Raw genomic sequence first — 22,649 nt, 5'->3', positions numbered from 1 at the left:
CGTGAATATTTATATAGTACATATTTTTTAATAAATGCTAGTCCAGTTCTAATAGCATTACTTTTTTATATTTTAATCAAAATCTTTTTAGCGTTTTTAAATCTCGCATTAGCATTTTTAAGTTTCCAGTTTATAAATAAAAATACTTTTATTTCTAAGCATCTTCTATTTCTCATTACTTTTTTTTAATGTCTTTCGTTAAAAAAATTTGGTCCCGAAATAGTAACATCTGTTTATTTATTTTTTTCCTGAAATATTATTATATTTTTTTCTTTCAAGTAATGCTTTTATCGTTTTAAAAAAACTTTGAAAAATAAAAAAAAAGCTACGTAAATAGTTTTACGATTTACTTCAAATAATAAATAAATTAATTAATGATTTTAATATTTTCATAATAAAATAAATAAACATTTAAAAAAAAACTATTCTTGAAGTTGAATTACATCTTCTTGCACTATAGATTTTCAAAATATTAAGGAATTTTTTACTCAAATCTTCGATAAAAGATGCTACTTATTTGTGTCTTTAATTTCGAAACATTATTATTTTTTATTATTATTATTTTTCCATAGAAGGTGTTTTGCTGACTAGCTAAAAGATTCTTATTGGTCAGCACAATTAATTCGTAAAATGAACAGTCATAGAAGTTGTAGTTTCTGATTCGTTCGTTCCATATATGGTATCCCCCATTCCAAATTTGGAGACCCCGTTTACCATATATGGTTCGACCGCTCCCAGCACCACGTGAGATGCCGATGTCCCCTTAGTAGACTATAAACATTTGAGGCGCAAGTTGACTGCTCTACAGAACTTTATTGTGGTCAAGAAAATTGAGCAAAATAAGAGGGTGTCATTACTTTTATTGAACTTGTGTAGATGAAACGTTGTTATCAATAAGAACTATCTTCTTTCTTTCGTGTAGATGTATTCTATCGCGGCTTTCTTCACTTGGCTCCTCTTTAACACTTAAAATAACGGTGTGGACTGAAATAATGAGTGACGAAATACTTTTATTGTCTATGTGTCAATATGATTAGGTGGAAGGGTTAAACTATTTATTTTGTTGTTTATTTACTAGTTATGCAAACTTCATGCAAAGATCGGATTAAAGATATCAATTTGCAAATACATCAGCAACAACTAAGTGATTCGTGTGAATTAGAGCCCATGGTTTTGGGAGATATGAATAGTGATAATTACTCCAATGGCCATCGCGATAACTATGGGTCCAGGGATGGATCATCAACATCTGGGACGTCCAAAAAATCCTTACCCGCAAATGGGAAAAAAACAAAAGGACGAGTCAAAATAAAAATGGAGTTTATTGATAACAAACTTCGACGTTATACGACCTTCAGTAAAAGAAAGACTGGGATTATGAAGAAGGTAAGTTAACGTGTATGAGCCAGTGGCTCTTAGGATTATAAATTTAAATGATTGTGTGAATTTTTATGAATTTGCACTTAAACCTGACATGATTTCGTCAAACATTGCATAATATTTCAGGATTCTGTTGTGCAATCCAAAAACTCAGTACCATGTGTTTACATCTGTTCAAATTCCAATGGCTCATTGGATTATATTTTGAAATTATGCGAAGTTAATGAATTTCAACTTTGACCCTGACGTAATTTTATCATTCTTTTATACCGTATTTTGTAAATTTCATTTGCAATCAAAATGCAATTCACCATGTGTTTGAATATTTGAAAAGAATCCAATGGCTCATTGAATTATACTTTGGAGTTATTCTGTGAATTCAATGAATTTTTACTTTGATCCTGGGCTAATTTTATCACACACTACAAAATATTCTTTAAATTATGATATCCCTCTAGCTACTCATTACCATGTGTTTATAGTTATATCTCATATTTGTAGTCTCATATTTCAAAGTTATAAAGTTAATGAACTAAAACTTTAATCCTGATCTTGATTTATCATTCATTGCACATTATTTTGTAAATTTTATTTGTTATCAAAATATACTCAACCATGTGTTTCAGTAATAAAACTATATTTGAATATTGTGCAATGTTAACGAATTGTAACAGTGGTTGAGGTAGAGCATGCTTGCGTAATATTATCTTGATTTTTTTTTAGTTCTCAAACTACTCATGGGCATTTGTTAACAGTTGTACACTTTGCAATGGCTTTTTGAATTATATTTTAAAGCTAATCAATGAATTTTAATTTTGATCCTGAACTCATTTCATCACTCATTGTTGTATTCAGTGACTTATTGAAACTGTGAGAAGCTAACAGTTTTTTTACTTACTTAGATCTAGACATGATTTTATCATGCATTTCACAATATTCTAATTAGCCATCAAAATACCTGTTTTTTAATGTAGCTCATTGAATTATTTGTTGCAACTAAGCTAAGTTAGACTTTTTACGCTAATATTGATCCTGATGTGATTTATCATTCAATACATTCATATCATTATCTAGATTTTATTTCACTATCTCATAATTATTATTATTTTTTATTTTTAATAATTTAGAAGACTGTTAAATTTTCTTTTTTCATGTTTTTAAAAAGAAACTAGTAAAGAAATACATAGATGTTTGCCCGGGTGTGGCTACGAGTTATACCTTTCGAGTTGGTCCCTTTCTTGTGATGTTTTTTTTTAGTTTCTCGTCCAGAAGTTGCCAAGATTTTGCGATTATTCTGCCACAGATCACGATATGGAAATCTCCCCAAGAAGAGTATGGTTCTTGTTATAATAAATTAAGAAAAAGTTACTTGTGCTCAACAAGAGCTATTTTTAAAAAATATTACTGTTGCTTGCTCACCAGGAATAGCTTATAGTTCTACCTTTTGTTTTTTTCTTTTCTAGTGTCCCTTTGCTTAGTGGTAAAAAAGTATTTCCAACAAAAGGATGAGTTTGTTTTACTTTGCTTCATCAGTGTGCTATTATCAGAATATTTTTTTCATAAATTATTATTTAAAATTTTTTCTTTAATCACTAAAATGTTTATTTTCCTTTTGTTGGCATACTCACTGCCTTTTATTGTTTTTAATAAAACTAGCTAACCCTGTCAATGTGGTAGCCTATTTTCACTTTAAAAAAAAAAAATAAGATTGAGAACTATTATTAGTTGCATTTTAAGTAAGTTTTTGGATAGTTTGAATGACTATAGGTGTAGCATGAGGGAGGGCATATGTTTTGTTTTTAGAAAACAGTTCGTTTATTTTAAATTTTATGTGTATATTCATATTTATTTTTTGCATGCATATACAGGGTATCTGCTCACCTGCAAAGTCATGAGAAATCATGGAAAGTCATAAATATCGGTATTGAACAAAATTTGTCATAAAATGGATTTAGGTTGCCGAAAAATCTAATTTTTAAAATAGAATTTACCCCTCCCCAATTTCATGGTGTTCCGAATATCTGAATTTGTAACGAAATCCCCACTCAGAGTCATATTCTATTAAAATATAAAATGTTTTTTTAGTGTTCTTTAAAAATTATGGCATTTTTTCAAAAAATGAATGAGAAAACATCAGTTTTAGAGTGAATTATCTTGTAAACTTTTCTGATTTCAGAATTTTTGTTAATTATTTTTGGAATTTTATCGATTTAAAATTCTAGCTGGAGCAAGCCAGTCATTTTGCAAATTTTTTTATATTCTGAAATGAGAATAGAAAAATCAGGAGTATTTCTTTCCTTTCCGATGAACAAGAAAAGTATCTTTAGAATATAATTCTGCAGAAAAAAAGAAGAAAAAAAAATTTGCTTTTGTATTTTTTTTCAGCTATTTTATTGCTTCAATGCTTTCTTTACTCTCTTTTTAAAATCTATAAGTATGAAGATGCAGAGTATAACAGTTTTAGTTATACCTATATCATTTCAATTAATGTTATTATAATGCTTTTTTAAATTTATTGTTGTTTTTGTCAGAGAAAACTGTAAGTCATGGAAAATTCTTGGAATTCACATGGAAAGTCTTAAGTTTGAAAATCTGAAATGTAGCAGTTATCCTNTAAAATGTAGCAGATACCCTGCATATATGTAATTGTATTTATGTGTTAATGTATGTATAAAATTTAAAATAAAGTTTTTAAGAACAAAAAGAGTGCCAGCTGCACACTATGTCTAAGTGAATGATTTTTTATACATTGTATAATTTTTTTTAGCAAGGTTGCAAGATTTAATCAGAATCCCTTGAAATGCATCCATAAAAACTGATAATAGAGTTATTCCCTGTGGCAGAATTTAGTCTAGCTTTCTGCGAGAAATTCCTTTAGCACTAATATCTTTCTGCAATATATTTATCAAAGTAATTTATATATTTGTGACCAATTTATAATAATTGAAAAGCTTTGAGCTTATAAAAAGGTCTGCAGATATAAAATAAAATTGAATATCTATATATATTTGTATTTCTGTTGTAAAACTAATTTTTTTTCTTAGCATATGAAAAAAAATGTATTGTAAAATTATGGGTGACATACTCGCATTTTTTTTGGGAGGGGAGGGGGTACTAATTCCTTTTTTTTCTTACATTTTGCCAGTCATTGTCACTTTAATTAAAAAAACATATTTTAAAAAATGGGAAATCTGTGGCAGTAACTCGTGTAAATGAATCTTATCAAAAATTTGTTACTCAAATGCATGCTTCAAGATTTGTGTGTTTTAATAAATATCGTATTAAAAGTATTGGATTTTAAAAATTTTGTGTGGAAATCAATAGCAATAACTTCCATAATATCAATTGAAAAAGAATGATAGAATATTGAAATGCGCAATTCGTATTTCCATATTGTGTGAAATAAATAGGGATGTTTGAAAACCAATAGTAAAAAAAAACAATAAAACTGAGCATGCATTTTGACACTATCAAAGCAAATCGAACATATCAAAAAGCAATTACTTAAATGCTGGATTCGAATTTTGCATGTCGTAGTAACATATGAAAACTGAAATTTTAAAATCCACATGGAAATCGTTCGACTGCAAAAAATTCGAATAAATGGTGAAATTTTAGAAAACACTACTAAATAAATGTTCAACTTCAAGTATACATTGTATACTTGAGCACATAACATTGTATGAAAAATATAAAGATATTTTTTAAAAAAAAAAAACTTGTAAAAATTTACAGCCATAGCTATCAAAAATGTGATAGAAACACCCCATGAATCATGAAGCTCAAATCGAGCGTATCAAAAAGTGATTACTTCTTAAATTCCTGTCATAATAACATTGCACATAATTATTTGCATGTCATAACATCAGGATTTTAAAAGGAACTTTGAGAGAATATCAATAGTAATAAGTAGGCAATGATAGACATCAGGATTTTAATAAGCCATATTGAAATTGATAGCAATAATTGCCAAAAAAAAGATCGAAATATCTTGTGGATTTACGACGAGCCATGCATTATTTGAAATTTTCAGATCTTATCATCATTTTAAAAATATATGGAACTCTTGTTATTTCAACCAAATAAATGAAGGAGGTACACATATACTGCATCGATTAAATGATTATTTTTTAACAAATCTAAAATTGTAACAAAATCTCCACTTAGTCATATTTTATTGAATTGTTAGTTTCAATAAAATATGACAATTATCAAGTTGTAGAAAAATTGAAAAATAAAAAGATTGAAATTTCTAGAGCAAACAATCTTTTACAGATCAGAGTTTTGAAATATATATATATATAAATTATTGCATGTGAATGAGAATTTAGGTAGGAAAATGAAAGGATTTGATTTTCCCCTTTCTAGACCAGTTTTTTTCTTCTTAATAAAATGAAAAATTACAATTTTTGTAAATCAAATGAAGTAAAATTAACTCTGGTCAATTGGGTAGGGCTGTGACGTATGTGTCCCACCAACTTTTTTAGATGACACGCTTGTATCCCATTGTTGTTGTCGTCTGCTAGACATGTATGTCATGGTTGTGCTGGAAGGAATACATGTCATGTTTACAAGATTTTGTGTGAAACTACTAAATTTAAATTTTTAATTAACTAAATTTTTGATATGCGGAAATATTCCAATCAACGATCTTGAGGTTCGTGCATTTTGAAAATTAAGTTTTAATTATTTAAAATAAATATCTAATATAGCGAATATCCAGGTGGGATTACTTCTCAGGGGAAATTCTTCTTTATTTAATTTTGTTCAATTAAAAAATTTTATTTGCCTTGATGTGTATAAATTTCTTTCTCGTAATTTTCTGATTTAAAAATATTGAAATAAGTTTGACACACTTTCCTGAGTTGAATTCTGAAAAGAAAAAGAAAAAACATACAAAAGTAATGCTAATGTAAACAAAAAAAAATATTTTTATTTATTTTTTATAAGCAATATTTAAACAATCAAACTGCATTAAAATCAGTGATATCACTTTTTTATTGAAAAAATTACTTTATATAGATTAGAGAAAGCATTATTTACTGTAAACGAGAAAATGTTCAACAAATTGTTTCTTTGAATTATGTGGTATATTTTTATTTTGGAATGCAATTAATTATAGTTGTTGATTTTTATTCATTTTTGTGTTTGCAACCAATTGGTTCTCTTGCTATTATATGCAAGAATGAAAAATGGTAAATCACATATATAACATTAACTTTACAAATTATTTAACTGATATGAAGGCTGTTTTACTTAAATTATTCTTTTGCTCTGGTTTAATTTTTAGTAGTCTAGATTATGTAAGGAATAAAGTATTGATGTATGTTAATAAGAAAAATGATTGGTATTTATATATTTATGTAATCTGGCAACAGATCAGTATGACTATAGTTTGTCTAAAGTAAGAACTCTCCATCCCATTTGTCTGGACCCGTGGCGGTGACTATGGTAACGAGTTATAACTATTTCAACTAGGGGTGTGAGGTCACTGTTTAGGACAGGTTTCGGCTCGAGTTGGCGAGAGAATATTTTTCTTTGGTCTACTGCTGTGTTTCCCAAAGTTATGACTTTTGCGTAACATTTCTCAATTTTTCGTAACTCTGTGTACCACTCTTAAGAAAATGAATTTATTTTTTACTATAAAAAATTGCACAAAAGTTAAAAATCACAGCTGGTGGTTGACACCACTCATTATTAACTGTTAACTCTGCAAAAAATAGCCAANTACTGCTGTGTTTCCCAAAGTTATGACTTTTGCGTACCATTTCTCAATTTTTTGTAACTCTGTGTACCACTCTTAAGAAAATGAATTTATTTTTTACTATAAAAAAATTGCACAAAAGTTAAAAATCACAGCTAGTGGTTGACACCACTCATTATTAACTGTTAACTCTGCAAAAAATAGCCAATACAAAAATACACAATCGTAAATTTTCATGGCTAGCTTTGTTTTTAAGTAAAATTTTTTTAAATTTTCGTTTGTTGCAAGATATTTCGCATAAGAACGCGTACCCCCACTAAACTGTTCCTGTACCCCTGAGAATACTCGTACCACACTTTGGGGAACACTGGTCTACTGTGTTAGCCCTCGAGTGAAGAGAAGTTACCCTCCCTGAAATGCAGTTTTCTTGTTTCCATATCAGCAGACGGCCTCAGACTTTGTGGCGGGGGGAGTTCTTACCGTAGACAAGCTATACCCGAACTTCTAGATATGAAGCCTTTTCTCTGTTTATTTTTTTTTATATGATCATCGTTTTATTTTATTTCTTTTATACTATGCTGAATAAACAGTTAGCTTAACTTTAAGATGTTAGATTCCCTTAATACTTGTATAACTCGAATAATTTCTACATTAAGAAGGATTATCAAATATTTTAAGTGTAAAATGATATTTTTTAATCTTTTGGTAAGTATCTTTTTACTTATAGTAAGTGTTGGTTATTTTAAATTTATTGTTTTCTATTTTATATGCATTAATTCTATTTTATTTCCTGTTGGTAATAAAAGTAAATTTATTCATAGTTTTTTTAAAATCAGAATAAGAATTTTTCTTTCTAGGCTTATGAGCTATCTACGTTAACCGGCACTCAAGTAATGCTGTTGGTGGCCAGTGAAACTGGTCACGTATACACATTTGCTACGCGTAAACTGCAGCCTATGATTACGAGTGAGGCTGGAAAAGCTCTCATACAAACTTGTTTGAACTCTCCTGATTTGCCGCCTGGTCCAGGCGCTTCCTTAGACCAAAGAATGAGTGCCACTGGGTTTGAGGAAACAGATCTAACATATAGTGTTCCTGAGGATTGTGAAAAGGTATGTTTTGTTGGCATGTTTTCATTTATTTTTTCTGGAAAAGTGTTATTTTTATTTTAAAATGCACTAGACTCACAATGTTCTTAGTACATGGTGCGCAGCATTTTTAAAAAGTGCTTATTTTTGATTTTCGTTTTTTAAAAACCCTTAAAGGTGCTTTATTTATTAACTGTTTTTAAAAAGTGCTTTCCCTTATGGAAAATGAAAATTTGTTTCTTTACCATGTCTATTTTCAATGTCGATATTATGCAAAAGCGCACTTTTCACATTGTTCTATTCAAAGTTTTCAGAATTCATTCTACCATAATCAGTTTCGGCCTTCCATTGGTCCATAGCCTATGAAAACGCCAATCATTTAGCATGTTTGATGAAATACTTGCGAGTCTGCTTGAGCGTCTACTGAGCTGAGTGCGTTTAGATTCTAGCACTCTGCTACATTTTGCAAGATATTCTCAATTTCAGCCTTCATTTTCCACCATCTGAAATCGAACAGTAAAATCTCTCGATCTTTTTAGGATGGCTAATATAGTCAAGAAAAGAGTTCTTTGTCAGAAACTTAGTTGTTTTATTATGATCATGTCAAGTGAAGATTATTTTGCATTTTGTTAATGTATATAGTGCTTAAAAATATTTTTTGAGTTTTTAAAAAGTATTTAAAGGGTGCTTATTTTTTGTTGAAAGATTTGGCTACGCTCCCTGTAGTACTCAGCTTTATCACTGTTTCCATTACATTTTGATCCATAGATCGTAATTGGTGGTTACCGTGCCAGAAAAAGGACTTTCAACTTTCTATTTTTACATTCTAGTAGATCTTTGTTTTGATGAAAGGCAATATTATCAAAGTTACCCATTGTTATTCTTTTTTGTTTATTTTAATTTCTGGGGCATATTTCTCCTTCTTGATGCTAATGTTTTCTTAGACAAAGACTGCCAGTTGAACCTGTTTTCATCTGTGTTATAGATGATTTTGTCTTATTTTTTGCACGGATCAAATTTTAAAATTCCAGAATAAATTTCGCCTCACTGTGGACTGATTGTAAAGACACGGTTCAGTCTGCTGTCAGTAAGCGGGATGACGTGACCACTTTGATCGGCCTGTGTAGGGACCAAGGGTGAGTGGTATCTGTCCTCATTAAACTGTTCTACCGCAAAGTGCTCAACTTTGCGCGCAGGTCGTCAGGTTACCAAAGCAGGGGTGCCATCCCCTCTGCAGGGAATCAAAATTATGTCTGCATGTCTTTGGATCATCCACGAGGATGTTTCCCAGACCGTCACCAATAGCCCATTGTGCAGCTCTACTTCGATGTAAATAAAATACCTACCTACCGAAATAAATTTCCCTGTGCTTTTAATTGAAGCTGGCAGTTTTTCATCTTGGACTTTGATTTCACAAAACCCGTGTCTCAATTTAAAGCTCCCAAGACCAACCGGTACTCATTTTAAATATTGGTATCTATTTATTCCTTTATTGAAAAACAGTGCTTTTTCGTACAACATGACGTCCGAAAGAGGTTGTCCTTATGAATGTTTTTTCGAGAACAAATGATATAATGCTTTATCTGCATCTTCAAAATAGTTTTGCGATTCATCTGCCCTTTTTCTTTGTTTTAGACTGATAACAAACCTCAAAATTGTTCGCTGTTCTTTTTAAATATAATCTTCGTTCTTTTCAACATCGATACAGCTGATGTGCTTTTGCTGTATTCAGACGATATGCTGTTTTCGTTTTCGTCTTTCTTTTATCTTTCAATAATCTCATTTATTTTTATGCTATGATAGCACAACTCCTTTTCACTAACTCGACATGTTTGAAAACACCTACGCTGACAAAAAGTGTTTTAAGTCTGAGATCATTTCAAAACTTGTTTCACCTCCTCACTTTTTCTCTTGGGAGAAAAATAGAAACCTGTTCCCCTGCTAAAAATTACTTTGCTACCCACATTGAAAGTGGGCACAACGAATGATCGGTTCATTTCAAGGTCATCAGGAGACAAAAAAATCATTCTTCGTACTTTTTTCCAGATTTGACAATAAACATGTTTGCGAAAAAACTCTTTTTAGTTTGGTGACTCATGGTTATAAAAGGATTCAGATAATTGGACAATCTGATTAATTGACGTTCGGATAATCAGCACTCTACTGTAGTTTCTGATTCAACTGCTAATCTGCCGCTAGTAGAGAACTTGTTTGGATTGGTGGATAAGTTTTCTAAGCTTGTTTAACCAAAGAATAACAGTATACACAAAAGAAAATTTGCTGCCAATGTCAAACTATAAGATGATAAAGATGACTATATCGTAAAACAGAAGACGACTTTAAGATAAGACAAAAGATGACTATAAGATAAGACAAAAAATCAAGATGAGATGGTAGAGCAGACACACAATTCTTTCTGCATTTGTTAATGAAAAGTTAATAAATGCGGCTTAAAAGTAATGTCATGACTGTTTTCAAGGATATATATACATCTGTTGTAATTTTAAGACTGTAAATCTACATTTATAGCCAAGATATTGAACAGTCAACAGTCTGAATGAACAAACTTTGAAAACGGTTTGTTTAATTTGTTGCTGGTTATTTGATCAGTTTCTAAGCATTTTCAAAGTAAAAAATAGACTTCTTAATTGCTTAAATTAAGACTTGATACAAACTTTGCTGCCACCAGTAAGAAGATTGATGAACACTCTGAGACTTTGTATTCAGAAATAAAATAAGTACAGTCAGTGAAAAGTTCAAGAAGGTAGATATGGAGTTAACACTTTAAGAAAGTACTTCAAAGGGAAACAAATTCTGTAAAAAAATCAAAGGATAAATAAGGTAAACTGGAAGGTAAATTGTTAAAAACTATAAACTATTTTTTTAAAACTGTATCAGGATAAAAGTATTGAAGTGAGATTTTGTCTAATGAAAGAAATTTTACACAATTTTCCTTGGTTAGGCCCTACAGAAATTTAATATCCTTTGTTACTGAAGTCCTTTCAAGCATCTCTAAAATAATTCTACTTTTCATTTAGCTTTCAAGTCATTCAGTTGGCAGATTTTCCTTTTTATAATATTATATAAAGCTGTATTCAAGTAATTTCTTTTAGTACTAAACTAATGGTTGGGATTAACTTAATGTTATACATTTCTTTTTATCTAACTGTACCTATCTTAATCTCCATTTTACATTGTTGCAAATAAAAAATTTATAAAAAGGTTGGTGCTTATATAATACAATGTTTATAACTTATTTTTCATATTACCCATTACCTGCTGTACTCGTAAGAAACATCACCAAAATTTGATTGTGTTTTGATTTTTTAAACTAAATAATTGTAGCTTTTGTTGCGTGTGAAATATATATATATATTTTTTTGTACGAAGTGGTTGTGTTTTGAAAAGAAAAAAAGACATAATATAAGTAAATGGATTACTCAGAACTTGTTAACCCAATTAAAAAATCCCTGCATACTATGAAAACTATATTTTAAGGGAACATTGTGTCAAAATTTGAAATAAATTGGTTGAACATTTTGCAAGTTGGAAGCATAGTAAGTAAGAAAAACAAAGTTTCAAGTTAATTGTTTTTAAAGTTTTGTAATAAATTATCCATATAAATTATCCATATAAATGCATCCACCAGGTCTGTACGATGGTACTTCTCAATCATTTTCAGCAGTTTCAATTGCATGTCTAGTCCTTTTTCTTGTCGATTCACCCTTATATGACGTCGCGTCTGTGAGTTGCAGCCAAAATTCATTGGCTATCTTCATTTTAAGCATATTCTTTGGCTACTGGGCTGACATTTATTTTTCACTGTTCTGTAACGGTGAATAACCCATTACAGATTTCATTAAAAATTATTACAGCTAAATAAGTTGCAACATAAACCATCTGTATTAGGGGTGCATGCACAACCTTTTTGAGTGAAGTGCCACTTGCCCAGCCGGTTGACTAACGAAGGGCTACATACATATTTAGTTATGTAGTTGGCAGATATGATTATTTTTATATAAATGCTTGTGTTCAAAGCAATAAATTTTTTTCCGAAAAAAATCAGCAATGTATTTGAAGATTAAATACTTCTAATTATTAATATTCATTCAAAAATGAAAAACTGATGCTATGTGATAAAATCGTAAATTTGGTGAATAAAAATGTGTTTTGTCGAATGATTTTTTCACTAGAAATTTTTTTAAAATTAATCTCAATCCATCAAAATGCATTTTTTTTTAACAAATCAGTATTTTTTATTTGATTGCAGCAGTTTTTGGTAAACGTCTCGCATAACCAATTAGAGTTGGTTCCAAATTATATAAGACTGAAGCAAACTAAAAAAGAGTTTTCGATGGCAGAAAAATTAATCTTAAAAAATTGTTAAGATTTGCATTTAGCGAAAACTTTCGAAAATTGGCGATTACTTTTTATATTTGGCTAATTTATTGACTAATAATTTGAAATCCTTAGCGCAGGCTCTGCATATATAGGTATTAGGGGGGAAATGTAAATTCTACAAAAATATAAACTAATACTCATGGAATGAAAGTGTAAAAAATAATTAAATGCCGAACCCCGTTTGCTAGGTGGAGGTATCTCATGATCCCTGATAGAAGCCCCTTTTCAGAACCTATCTTAGGGTCTCAGAGGAGATCAACCTAGCCCTGATAGATACTAATATTTTTGTTAGATTGTTTGAACTCAATTCCTGACATGAGTAGCTTGTTTTTGTTACTTATACCTCTGATGATTTATTTCTTGTGCCCCTGAAACTGGTCTTGGAGCAACTGACTGTCTTCCTACCCAACTTCAAATCAATAGATACCAGCATGCCTTAGAAGTAAATGCAGTTTATGCTGAATGTTGAACTGTCGTTCATAACACAATCATGTCATTGATCACAAAACTATGCCTTAACGTCCATGACCCCATGGATAATAATGGGCAAATAGCTTTACTTAAAACATTACAGGTAGATTTTCAAGAGTGACGCATCTTTTCTTAAAATAAAAAATGAAATACTCTAATGAAGTGAAAATGTTAAAATTGATGTTTAATTGTTCTTCCTTAAAACTTCAAAGAGGGCGCTAGGGAGCTTGCACTCCCTACCGGTTTACTAATCCAAATGTGTTTTACACACATTAATATTGTACCAATTCTGCCATAATTATAGCTATTATCTTTAGTTCATCGTTAATTTTGTTCTGATTTTTTAATAACTAATAGTTCATATCTCAAACCATTCTAATTATCATTTCTGATTGTTATGGAATAACAAACCATAATTAGATCTTTAAAAGATTAAAACACATATGCGCAAAAACAATTTATTATAAATGACATTACAAAAAAAGGCAACATTTGTTTAATAGTTCTCAATCCGTGGTTTCCAATTTTTCAGCTGCGGAATCGTAAACGATTGACCTTCTCTAGAATTTAAACCTTATAAAGTTCATTAATATTTAGGAACATGAATAATAAAAATATAAAGCAAAACAGAAAATGTCTACTCATTATTTTGAAAATATTATAAATGTAATACATAACAAAAATTCATAATAGTAGATGGAATTATTGTTTTAGTGAGCTGTCATTAGAAGCAAATACACTAATTTAATGTAAAAATAGTTGAAAAATAGACTCTAGTGCTATTCTGTGAATAGCTTTATGTTGCCACTTATAGCACTGAAAAATTATTTCAATAGTTAGCTTTCAAGATAGTGGTTAACGAAAAAATGCTTCTATTTGTAATGAGTAAGATCACTTGTAGAGTGACAGCTTACACAAGTTTACTTTAGCTGATACAAGTTATAAGCAGAAAAGGACATTTTAATTTTATTCTTTTAAGCAGACTCTTGTGAATTTGATGGTGTTTAATTTTGTAATATTTCTAACAATCAGAAATTTAAAAGTATTATGGGCACAAATTATGAAAATAGAAACAAAATGGGGTGTATATTTTCCTAAAGTCGAAACCTGTTTTATATCACTTAGGGGTGCACCTACGGCCTTCTGGCTGCTGACGTGCAGCCCTTGAAAGCTTTCAATTTTTAGAACTAAAAGTGTAAAAAAAAAAAAAATGAGGAAATTAACTTCCCTAACTATAATTTAAAAAAAAACTAAACTATAAATACTAAATGTTTAACCTGCTGTGAAAGTGGCCCTTCGCTCAAAAAGGTTGTGCATCCCATAAAGGTGCTTAAACTTTAGAACAGCAAACGCATTATTTAGAGAGGAATGTTTTTACTTTTGTTTCTCTTTTGATAAAGCTTTTTGAGAATTTTGACTCATTCACTCAAAAAGCTATTATGCTTTTTTGAGTGTTTTACCAGCTCATAAATTATGTTTTTTCTGATTATTATTTTGTTAGATTTTATTTTCATTGCTAAATTTTAAGTGTGTATAATCAATACGTACTACGTCTGGCCAGTTTAGTCAGAAGAAAACCCTGCTCTAGATGAATAAGTTAGTGTTCAGCATTGCTGTTCCTAACTTCTCCAATCCATTGTAGTTACTACTAATCATTTTTGAGTGAAATTGCGTATAATTCTGTGCAATCCTTTCTGCGCCCACTTGTTTAATTTCCTCAAAGTAGTTTTTGGAATATTTTGCCACATCTGCTCCAGACCATGCATTTTTTAGAGTCCTAAAAATGTGAGATTTGCTCCAGAAAATTTTTTTGTTACAAAAGGGATATTAGTATTTATTTCACATCAATATGAGTCCTTTTGTTTTTTAAAAAAAACTCTATTTTTCAGTTTTTATTACAACACAAATAAATTAAGTTTTTTTTCTGCTCCAAAAATGTGAAATTGCTGTTTCGAAAGTCCTCAATCACTAAACTGCATTCACTTTTGATATTAATTTTAATATTTTTTTGCAGCTTCAAATTTACTTTAAAGCTTTCTCAACACCTTTATTTTACTTTTGTTAATTTTGTGTTTATTTTAATGAGAAGGTGGCATTAATGAAATTTGTTATGTTACCCTCTTAGCAGTCTCCCATTCAGATGCAACAGCCGAAGTTCCATCACCACTTTGAAGAGTGCCAACAGAACAGAGAGGAGAAGCTTCCTCCATTTTATACAATTTAACACTTCATTGGGGACCATGATCTCTATTTTTTTTTGTTTTTTTTTGTTTGGTGATTGTGTTATATCTGTCTGGAAAGTTTCAAAAAGATATTCAAATATCCCATTTTAATTCTAGGCTTATTGTAAGCCCTGTTAGCAAAAATTGAGTCAATTTCAGCCCTATCTTTGTAAATAGAAATGGATCTACAATGTCATCTCAGTCAGACAGAAACTCTTAAAAATTGAGTAAACTGGCAAATGCTATGGTAATCTACAATACCTGCTGCAAAGTTTTTGCTGCCAGAGAGTTAAGTATCCATCAAAAATATGTTATGGCTCAATGAGTGAGCATAAGACTTACTAAGAATTTTTTTTTTATAGCTTACTACTGTTTGCTGAACCACTAAATAATGTTTCTTGTGACTCATGTGCCTGGATATCACTTTGCATCATATATCTTATGACTCTTTATTAGTGATACGCCTTCTCTAATACTATTTCTACACTAAGTTGTTAATAATCAACTGTTCTCCGATGCATTTGTTTCTTTACCTAAAGATTGTCAGCATTACCATCAGTTTAATTATTTTTACAAGAAAAGAAATTTTTAATACTGTTAAGCAGGGCTTGAATATTGCTTTGCTCTGTGATTGTTATTTTAACAATCCCTTTGTAAAACCTCTTGAGTCGGTAGAAGATGAAAGAGGAGAGGATGTCGGTTGAGAGATGAAAAATCTGTATTGATGCCATAATTTAATTGTAATCAAACACTGTTATTAATGAACTCTTTTCAGTTGGTGCTAATTATGGCATCAATTTTGAAACTTTCTGGACAAAGGTAATATTTAATCACGCAATGTTAAAACGTGGATCCTTGTATATATATATTAATTATCCTGCTGGCAGGGTACAATTAAATTTCTACTGTTTCTCAAGCTTTATTATACTCTGTTTACTAGCAACTTTCATACCATGCCACCTTCTGTTATTAACTCTATGATATTTTTTTTTCTTTTTTAAAGTTTTAATTTTCTTTTAAAAATTGGCTTTGTTTCTTTTTAAATCACTGCTTATTAACTTGGGAACGCTTTCACTTGACTAGTGTAAGTATAGAATATTTCTCTCTCGTTAATTTGTGTTTCAATGTTGCCATCCTGATAGTAGCTCATTCTAATTGCATATTATTTACAATAATTGCATATTATTTACGATGTGTTCATATTTGAAGACTTGGATGCAAGAAAGGAACAGGTCCATTATTAGGTAGCATTTTTTAAAATTGCCAAATTTGTTTTGTTTCTTTATCTGATGTAACAATGGTTTATCTGGTGTGTGCCTGTCTCATTAACTGAAGCAGGGTTAGGGATATATTATATTCGGTCATATAATAAAAGTGTGTCAATCTGAGATCTCTTTACCCGGAACTTGAGCCTTTATGAAAGGTATATGTCCGTCATAATATTAAAAGGAAAATTGCTTGTGCTGAAAGTCGTTAGTATCTTTGGAAGTAGGCACACAAGTTCATTTCTAAAAGACGATCCAACGCTGAATCTGTCAGATTATAAAAATGCAAACATGGAGCTACCAGTTTCTTGCAGGCATGTCTTCTGTTGAAAAATATATCACTTTCATTTTTTTAAAAATTATTTTAAGAGCAATAATATAGGAAAAACATAAGAAATAATATAAACATAGGAAAAAGACGAAAAAAAGAAATATTATTTATTAATTTATGCTCATAATTTTATAAATCTGTCAAATTATAAAAATGCAAACATGGAGCTACCAGTTTCTTGGAGGCATGTCTTCTGTTAAAAAATATACCACTTTCATTTTTTTAAAAATTATTTTAAGAGCAATAATATAGGAAAAACAACATAGGAAATAATATGAACATAGGAAAAAGATGAAAAAAAAGAAATATAATTTATTAATTTATGCTCATAATTTCTATGTATACAACAATGCCAGCCGTATTTTTTAACACAATGCCAGCGGTATTTTTTAATTATTTATTATTTTTTGTTTTGTTGAAAGAATGAAGTAAACATAGTTTTCAAAAATTCTACTTTTTGGCAAGTGTTTAAGTAGAATTTGCTCTCCCCTCAAAAGAATAGTGTGTTAAATTTAGTTTATTAATGAAACAAGATCTTGAGAAAATGAAAAAAATAAGGAGTTTAGTGTGAAAATTTGCTGCGTTATTGTCATAGTTTGTTGTCTCATTGCTTAAATATTTTCTTTTAATTACCATTAGGTTTCTTCCTTCTTTAACTACAAATATTATTTTTAAAATTTAAAACAATAAAGATACTGACAGGTATATTGCTAGATTATATTATGTTTAACCTATATACTTGTAAAATAATAAGTATTAAGGAGTCTAGAAGTCAATGTCATGTATTTTATTAATATTAAATTCATTGTTAAATGAGTGTTGTTGTTTTTTACATACGTGAGTTTTTATTTTAATATATAATATTATCACCCCTAAATATTAATAAAATTTTGTCTTCTTGTGTGCAATTGGACTTTTAAAACTCATTTTTTTAGTCCAATATCCAAAAATCTCATTTTGATAATTACTAGCAATTTTTCGATTTTTAAAAAAGTAAAGCATTTTGGCAGCAGCCCGTTGGAAACCAGTGGGTTAAAGGTCTACAATAATCTTCCAAAATAATGCTTGTGGCTGTGTGGTCAGCATTGTGCTCTACACGCTTTTGCTACCCAGGTAAGCTGGTGCCCATCATTCTGAAACTGGGTGGGCTTCGAACTGCGACTGAGTGCCGATCTTTAGTCCTTCACAATGGCGTTGTATGAACGGGTCCATAGAAGTCGAATTCTTGGCCAAAGATGGCGCCACTTGAAAGCAAGAACAATCGCACTCCTTACCTTAATGGCCTATGACAACAACAAATCAATAATTTAAAAAAATATTAAGATAAGATTTATTTGTTGGCTAATTGTGCTTGTCGATGTCTAAATAGTTTTGTACATGGAAAGTTCTTCCAAACTTAATTTCTGATTGACTTTCCCTATGTAAAATCTTTTTCAACAACCATACAAGTTGGTAGGTAGGCACATATTGTCCAGGTTTTGGCACATAATTACATTTCGAAACATAATTGCCTTTTTAGGATATAATATCGCACTTGATCAATAACCCTTTACATTTGATTTAAAAATGAGGCTTAGTTTATAATTCTAAAGTTGCAGTATTTGGACGCATTCAACTGGAGGATTATCTGCAAAGTGTATGAAAGTAATTGAGGTATTTTATTAAGATTTTTAGAACTCGGGCAGGCAAGATTGATATGATAAGTCAAAAATATTTCTTTAAAATCTGATTTCATTGATTTTGGCAGTTTTATCCAAAGAAATAAGGCCCAAGTTTTAGAAGTAGAAAAAAAATTAACAAATGTAATTATAAGTTACTGACACTTTAAAATTATAATTTTCCATTAGTTATAGACTAACTTGTTTCATTAACTTATTTTGCTTATATTTATTTAGTTTAAATTAAATGGAAATGCTTTTAAAACTTATTAAATTTGTAGTTTGTACATAGAAATACTGTAGAATTAAAAATGCTTTTTCTGTTAAGAGTAATAAGGAATAATTTTTTGTTAAATGTTTTTTTATGTTACTCTACATTTGAAATTATTGAATTGAAACCTTTGAATTAACATAATTACAATTATTATTATTTTTTTTTTATAGTGATTAGTTTGTAACAATTGTATAATACTTTTAACCATTTTTGTTAAAAATGTTAAATATTTTAGTTGTACATATTATTGTTTTTAGATTATGTTAAGCTTTACTAATACACTTTATTAGAGCTTTGATATAAAATTGTAATTAAAATAAAATCTGAAAATCTAATTTGAATTTAAAAAAATCATTTTTGCTAACTCTGCTCATGGAATAAAAACCTTCATTAGTTAAAATCACCAAACATGAAATTTTAAATGGGCGAATCAAGAGGCTATTAATTTATTTACTGTTTTATGAATTTGTTTTTTTATTTACTAATTTTTTATTCAGTATCTATAAAGATGCAATAAGATGGAGATAAGCTCTTTCTAAATATTCAATAAGAGTTTTTGTTCTGATCTTAAGAGCAATTTAAATCCAATTAAGAATTCTATGATCACTGAATTTGCAAAATATTGGATTGAGGGTTCATTCACCTTTTTTTTTATTTTTTTTATTTTTAAAAATAATAATAATGTTAGGTTAGGTTTGAAGTTGCTGAAACACGTGAAATTAGCGTCTAGATGGATATTGGCAGACTCTGAGATTTGGACCAAAACTCAATCCCTTTCCAAAAAATAAATAAATAAGTTCAAAACATTTTTGTTTATTTTCATTAAAAAGAATAAACTTTTTATATAATCATTTCCAGCCATAAATAAATATAAAGCAAAATAGGAAGGCACATTTTTTTTTAAAATCACAAAACATCATTTTATGCTCCATGCTAGATTTTTCATATTTTCTTTTGCAATTTGTCTGGAGAAGTTAAACACCAGATTTTTAGACACCAAAATGGCATGCTGGTTGTTATTGAGGTTACAAAGATAATTCTCTTCAATTAGAAAAGTGGGTGTAATCAGTTTGTTGTAGCATAAGTCAATGCTCAGCCGAAGAAAGCTAATAAGAAAGTTCATATTATTGTTTGTACATGGAGTCTTTAAGACAAATTGAACGAATAATGTTCTCAGGTTATGGATAAACAGACTGGACCAACTGAAAAATCCATCTGTTTGATTTCTTCAGTGCTCCCTTGTTACACGTGAGTTTGTTTTTGGTCCCAAAGCAGCAAAAAATTTTAGACTTTCTTTCTAGAAAAGTTCTCACATTAGAATAGCTGTCATTCTTTTTAAATTTAGTGAGCTTAGTCAACAGTTTATTAAAAATACTGATGTACTACTTTATTTTATTTATTTATTTTTAGTTCCAAAACTGCTGAGGCATGTCCATTAGGCTTATTGCATTGCTAATTCTAAAATTTCGAAGTTTGCATCTATTCCACAAATTGTAAAATTGATGCACTCTTAAAGTGCATTTTGATCAGTGCACTCTCACTTTATGATATACATATAAATAAATAAAACATTCAATATTTTCTTGATAATGCATTTGAAAAATGATTAGCATTTGAAAAATTTGATTAATCCCTTAATCACTTTTTAAAAGCAATCAAAATTAACAGTTCAATAATCACATATATGTCAAATTTGTACATTAAAGGAACGTTTTTGGATTTGTTTTAAGACAATTATTTTACCACAGTGGTTTTTTCTTCTGAAAGTTTCAGAAATTATTTAATTGCAAGGATATTGAAATTACTAATATTGAATTTTATATTGATTATTGCTAAATCTTTTCTTCAAATGGAAGGAACATTTTCTAATTGGTGTTTTGTTTTTTTTTGATTAATAAGTTTCCTTGCTTTGTAATTTTTACTTTTTTGAGTCTTTGTTATTGAATCATAAAGTAATTAAATAATTAATAGAAATTTAAGAGACCTAAATAAAAATTTAAGTCCAGAGTAATTAAATTATTAATAGCAATTTAAGAGACCATTCATTAATATACCCATCTAACATGATTTTCTTAGATGTTCTACGTAATTCACAATGCATCTTTATCGATTCATTACTGATCAATCATAAATTGTTAAAACAATTTCTGTAGCAAGTCTTAAATTAATAAGAGCAATACTGAGCATGTTTTGAGAGCTTACTCATGAAATCTATTTGCTTAATTTTTTTCAGTGTCCATTCAGATCCGTTTTGAAAACTAACTACAAGAGCAGCATACTTTTAAAATAAATTACCATGTTAAGAAACTTATTGTCCTACTTGTTAGTAATTCTCAATATTTTTACGATTTTTACTTTACTGCTTTTTTTTATTTTCTTCACACCAACTAAATTATTCATATATTGTGATGCCTAAAATTAACATTGGTTATTTTAAATCCATTTTTAAAACTTATATGACCTTTTTTTAAAACTATATTTAGTCCGAAATGTGTAAGGAGCCCTGGAAACATTGAAAACAAACTTATAAAGAAGTCAATGATGCCTTATTAATTTTTGTAATAAATACTTACCGAAATAAAATAAAAAATAGCTATATACTGTAAGTACTATAAAGCAAAATTAAAGAGAAATGGCATAATTAGAAAAGTTAAAATTTGCCATATTATTGACACCAGTGATATTTAATTTTGGTAATGGGCACTACTAGTATTATGGTAACTTTGAATTTGCATTAATCTAAGTTGAAAGGATAGAGGAGAGAAATAAAGTGATATAATAATTTTTTCCCTACATTAGTGTATTAAAAAGCTATGTTTGATATTTATGACAATATATATTTATGAAAAATACCAAAAATTAGGATGGGTGTTATACTACATGACGAGCTTCATGTTGCTTTCTCCAAACTTAAAGTTCTCTTGTACCAATTAAATATATGGACGGTTGGACTGAATGTAACCTAAAACCGTAAGACATTTAGAAAGCATCTGTTGTATCCCTCCGTTTATGTTATGCTTATGAGGCGACGTGTGAACAGGCTTAATATTCTAGGTAGTTTTATCATTGAGATTTGTGTTTAAATTTACGCTTAATTTTACCATTCATAAGAGTTTACTGTAATTTATAAATTCTAACAGGTCGTGAGCCTAAAACAAATTTAACACAATTGATATCACAGTATAAATAAAGTACAAAGTTAGCCCTGTTTTGAGTGTTATCCCTTATTTGGCTACATTTGTAAAAAATAGCGGCGTTTGTTTCATTTTGGGTTTGCATCACATCAAGATGCAGAGTGTTCCAAATTCGTTTGTTTGTTTTGTTGAAAGTTAAATTGAAAGAACACGTTATATTGAAAAAACTTCATGTATAATAATATTGGATAGCGTGTCTTTTCAAGCTTTTTTAGGTGTAAAAACCAGTCGGAAGTAGTAGCCGGAAAGTCTTACGGTGAATTTTGACCCCCTGTGCCATCTGCCCTTAGCTTTACACGGTCAATTATCCATAGCAGTAGGACATTAAATGAAGCAACATCATTCCAAACTAATTTTACATAAATTATCTTTCTTTATCTTGTAAATTTTCTCAATTTACAACATTTTTATTGTTATTTTAAGAACTTATTTGTGAAAATGTGTTTTACAAGGTAAGTGCTGCCTTGTTGATTTTCATGCGATTTCCTCTAGATTAAGGTGATGCACGAAAAAGTTTGTCCTTTACTTGATTATGGTTTTGAAAATAATGGCTATCTAAATTTATATTTTTGCATTGAGACATAAATATTATTAATGCACAGCTTGTCTACTCCTTGATTAGCAAAGTTTGTCTACTTTTCAGTTGTTATCTTAAGCTTCA

At 29.5% G+C, this 22,649-nt stretch overlaps 1 protein-coding gene across 4 annotated transcripts in view; it reads left to right on the top strand.

The window, feature by feature from the left end:
- The first annotated feature begins 692 nt into the window (after positions 1 to 692).
- Positions 693 to 22,649, top strand: part of LOC107455178 (serum response factor blistered) — a 38,576-nt gene continuing 16,619 nt past the window's right edge. Inside the window, exons 1-2 of one of the 4 annotated variants that reach the window (XM_016072657.4) lie at positions 693 to 1,386; positions 7,942 to 8,196. In XM_016072657.4, coding sequence (XP_015928143.1) covers positions 1,081 to 1,386; positions 7,942 to 8,196 — 561 coding nt within the window. In that variant the 5' untranslated portion in view covers positions 693 to 1,080. The remainder of the gene's footprint in view (positions 1,387 to 7,941; positions 8,197 to 22,649) is intronic. The other 3 variants (XM_071183018.1, XM_016072658.4, XM_016072656.4) reach the window with 3 other exon arrangements.

The sequence above is a fragment of the Parasteatoda tepidariorum genome, chromosome 7 (genome assembly GCF_043381705.1).
Source record: "Parasteatoda tepidariorum isolate YZ-2023 chromosome 7, CAS_Ptep_4.0, whole genome shotgun sequence".
Taxonomy (NCBI): Eukaryota; Metazoa; Arthropoda; class Arachnida; order Araneae; family Theridiidae; genus Parasteatoda; species Parasteatoda tepidariorum.
The sequence above is the reverse complement of the archived record's forward strand: the minus strand, read 5'-3'. Positions and strand labels throughout refer to the sequence as shown.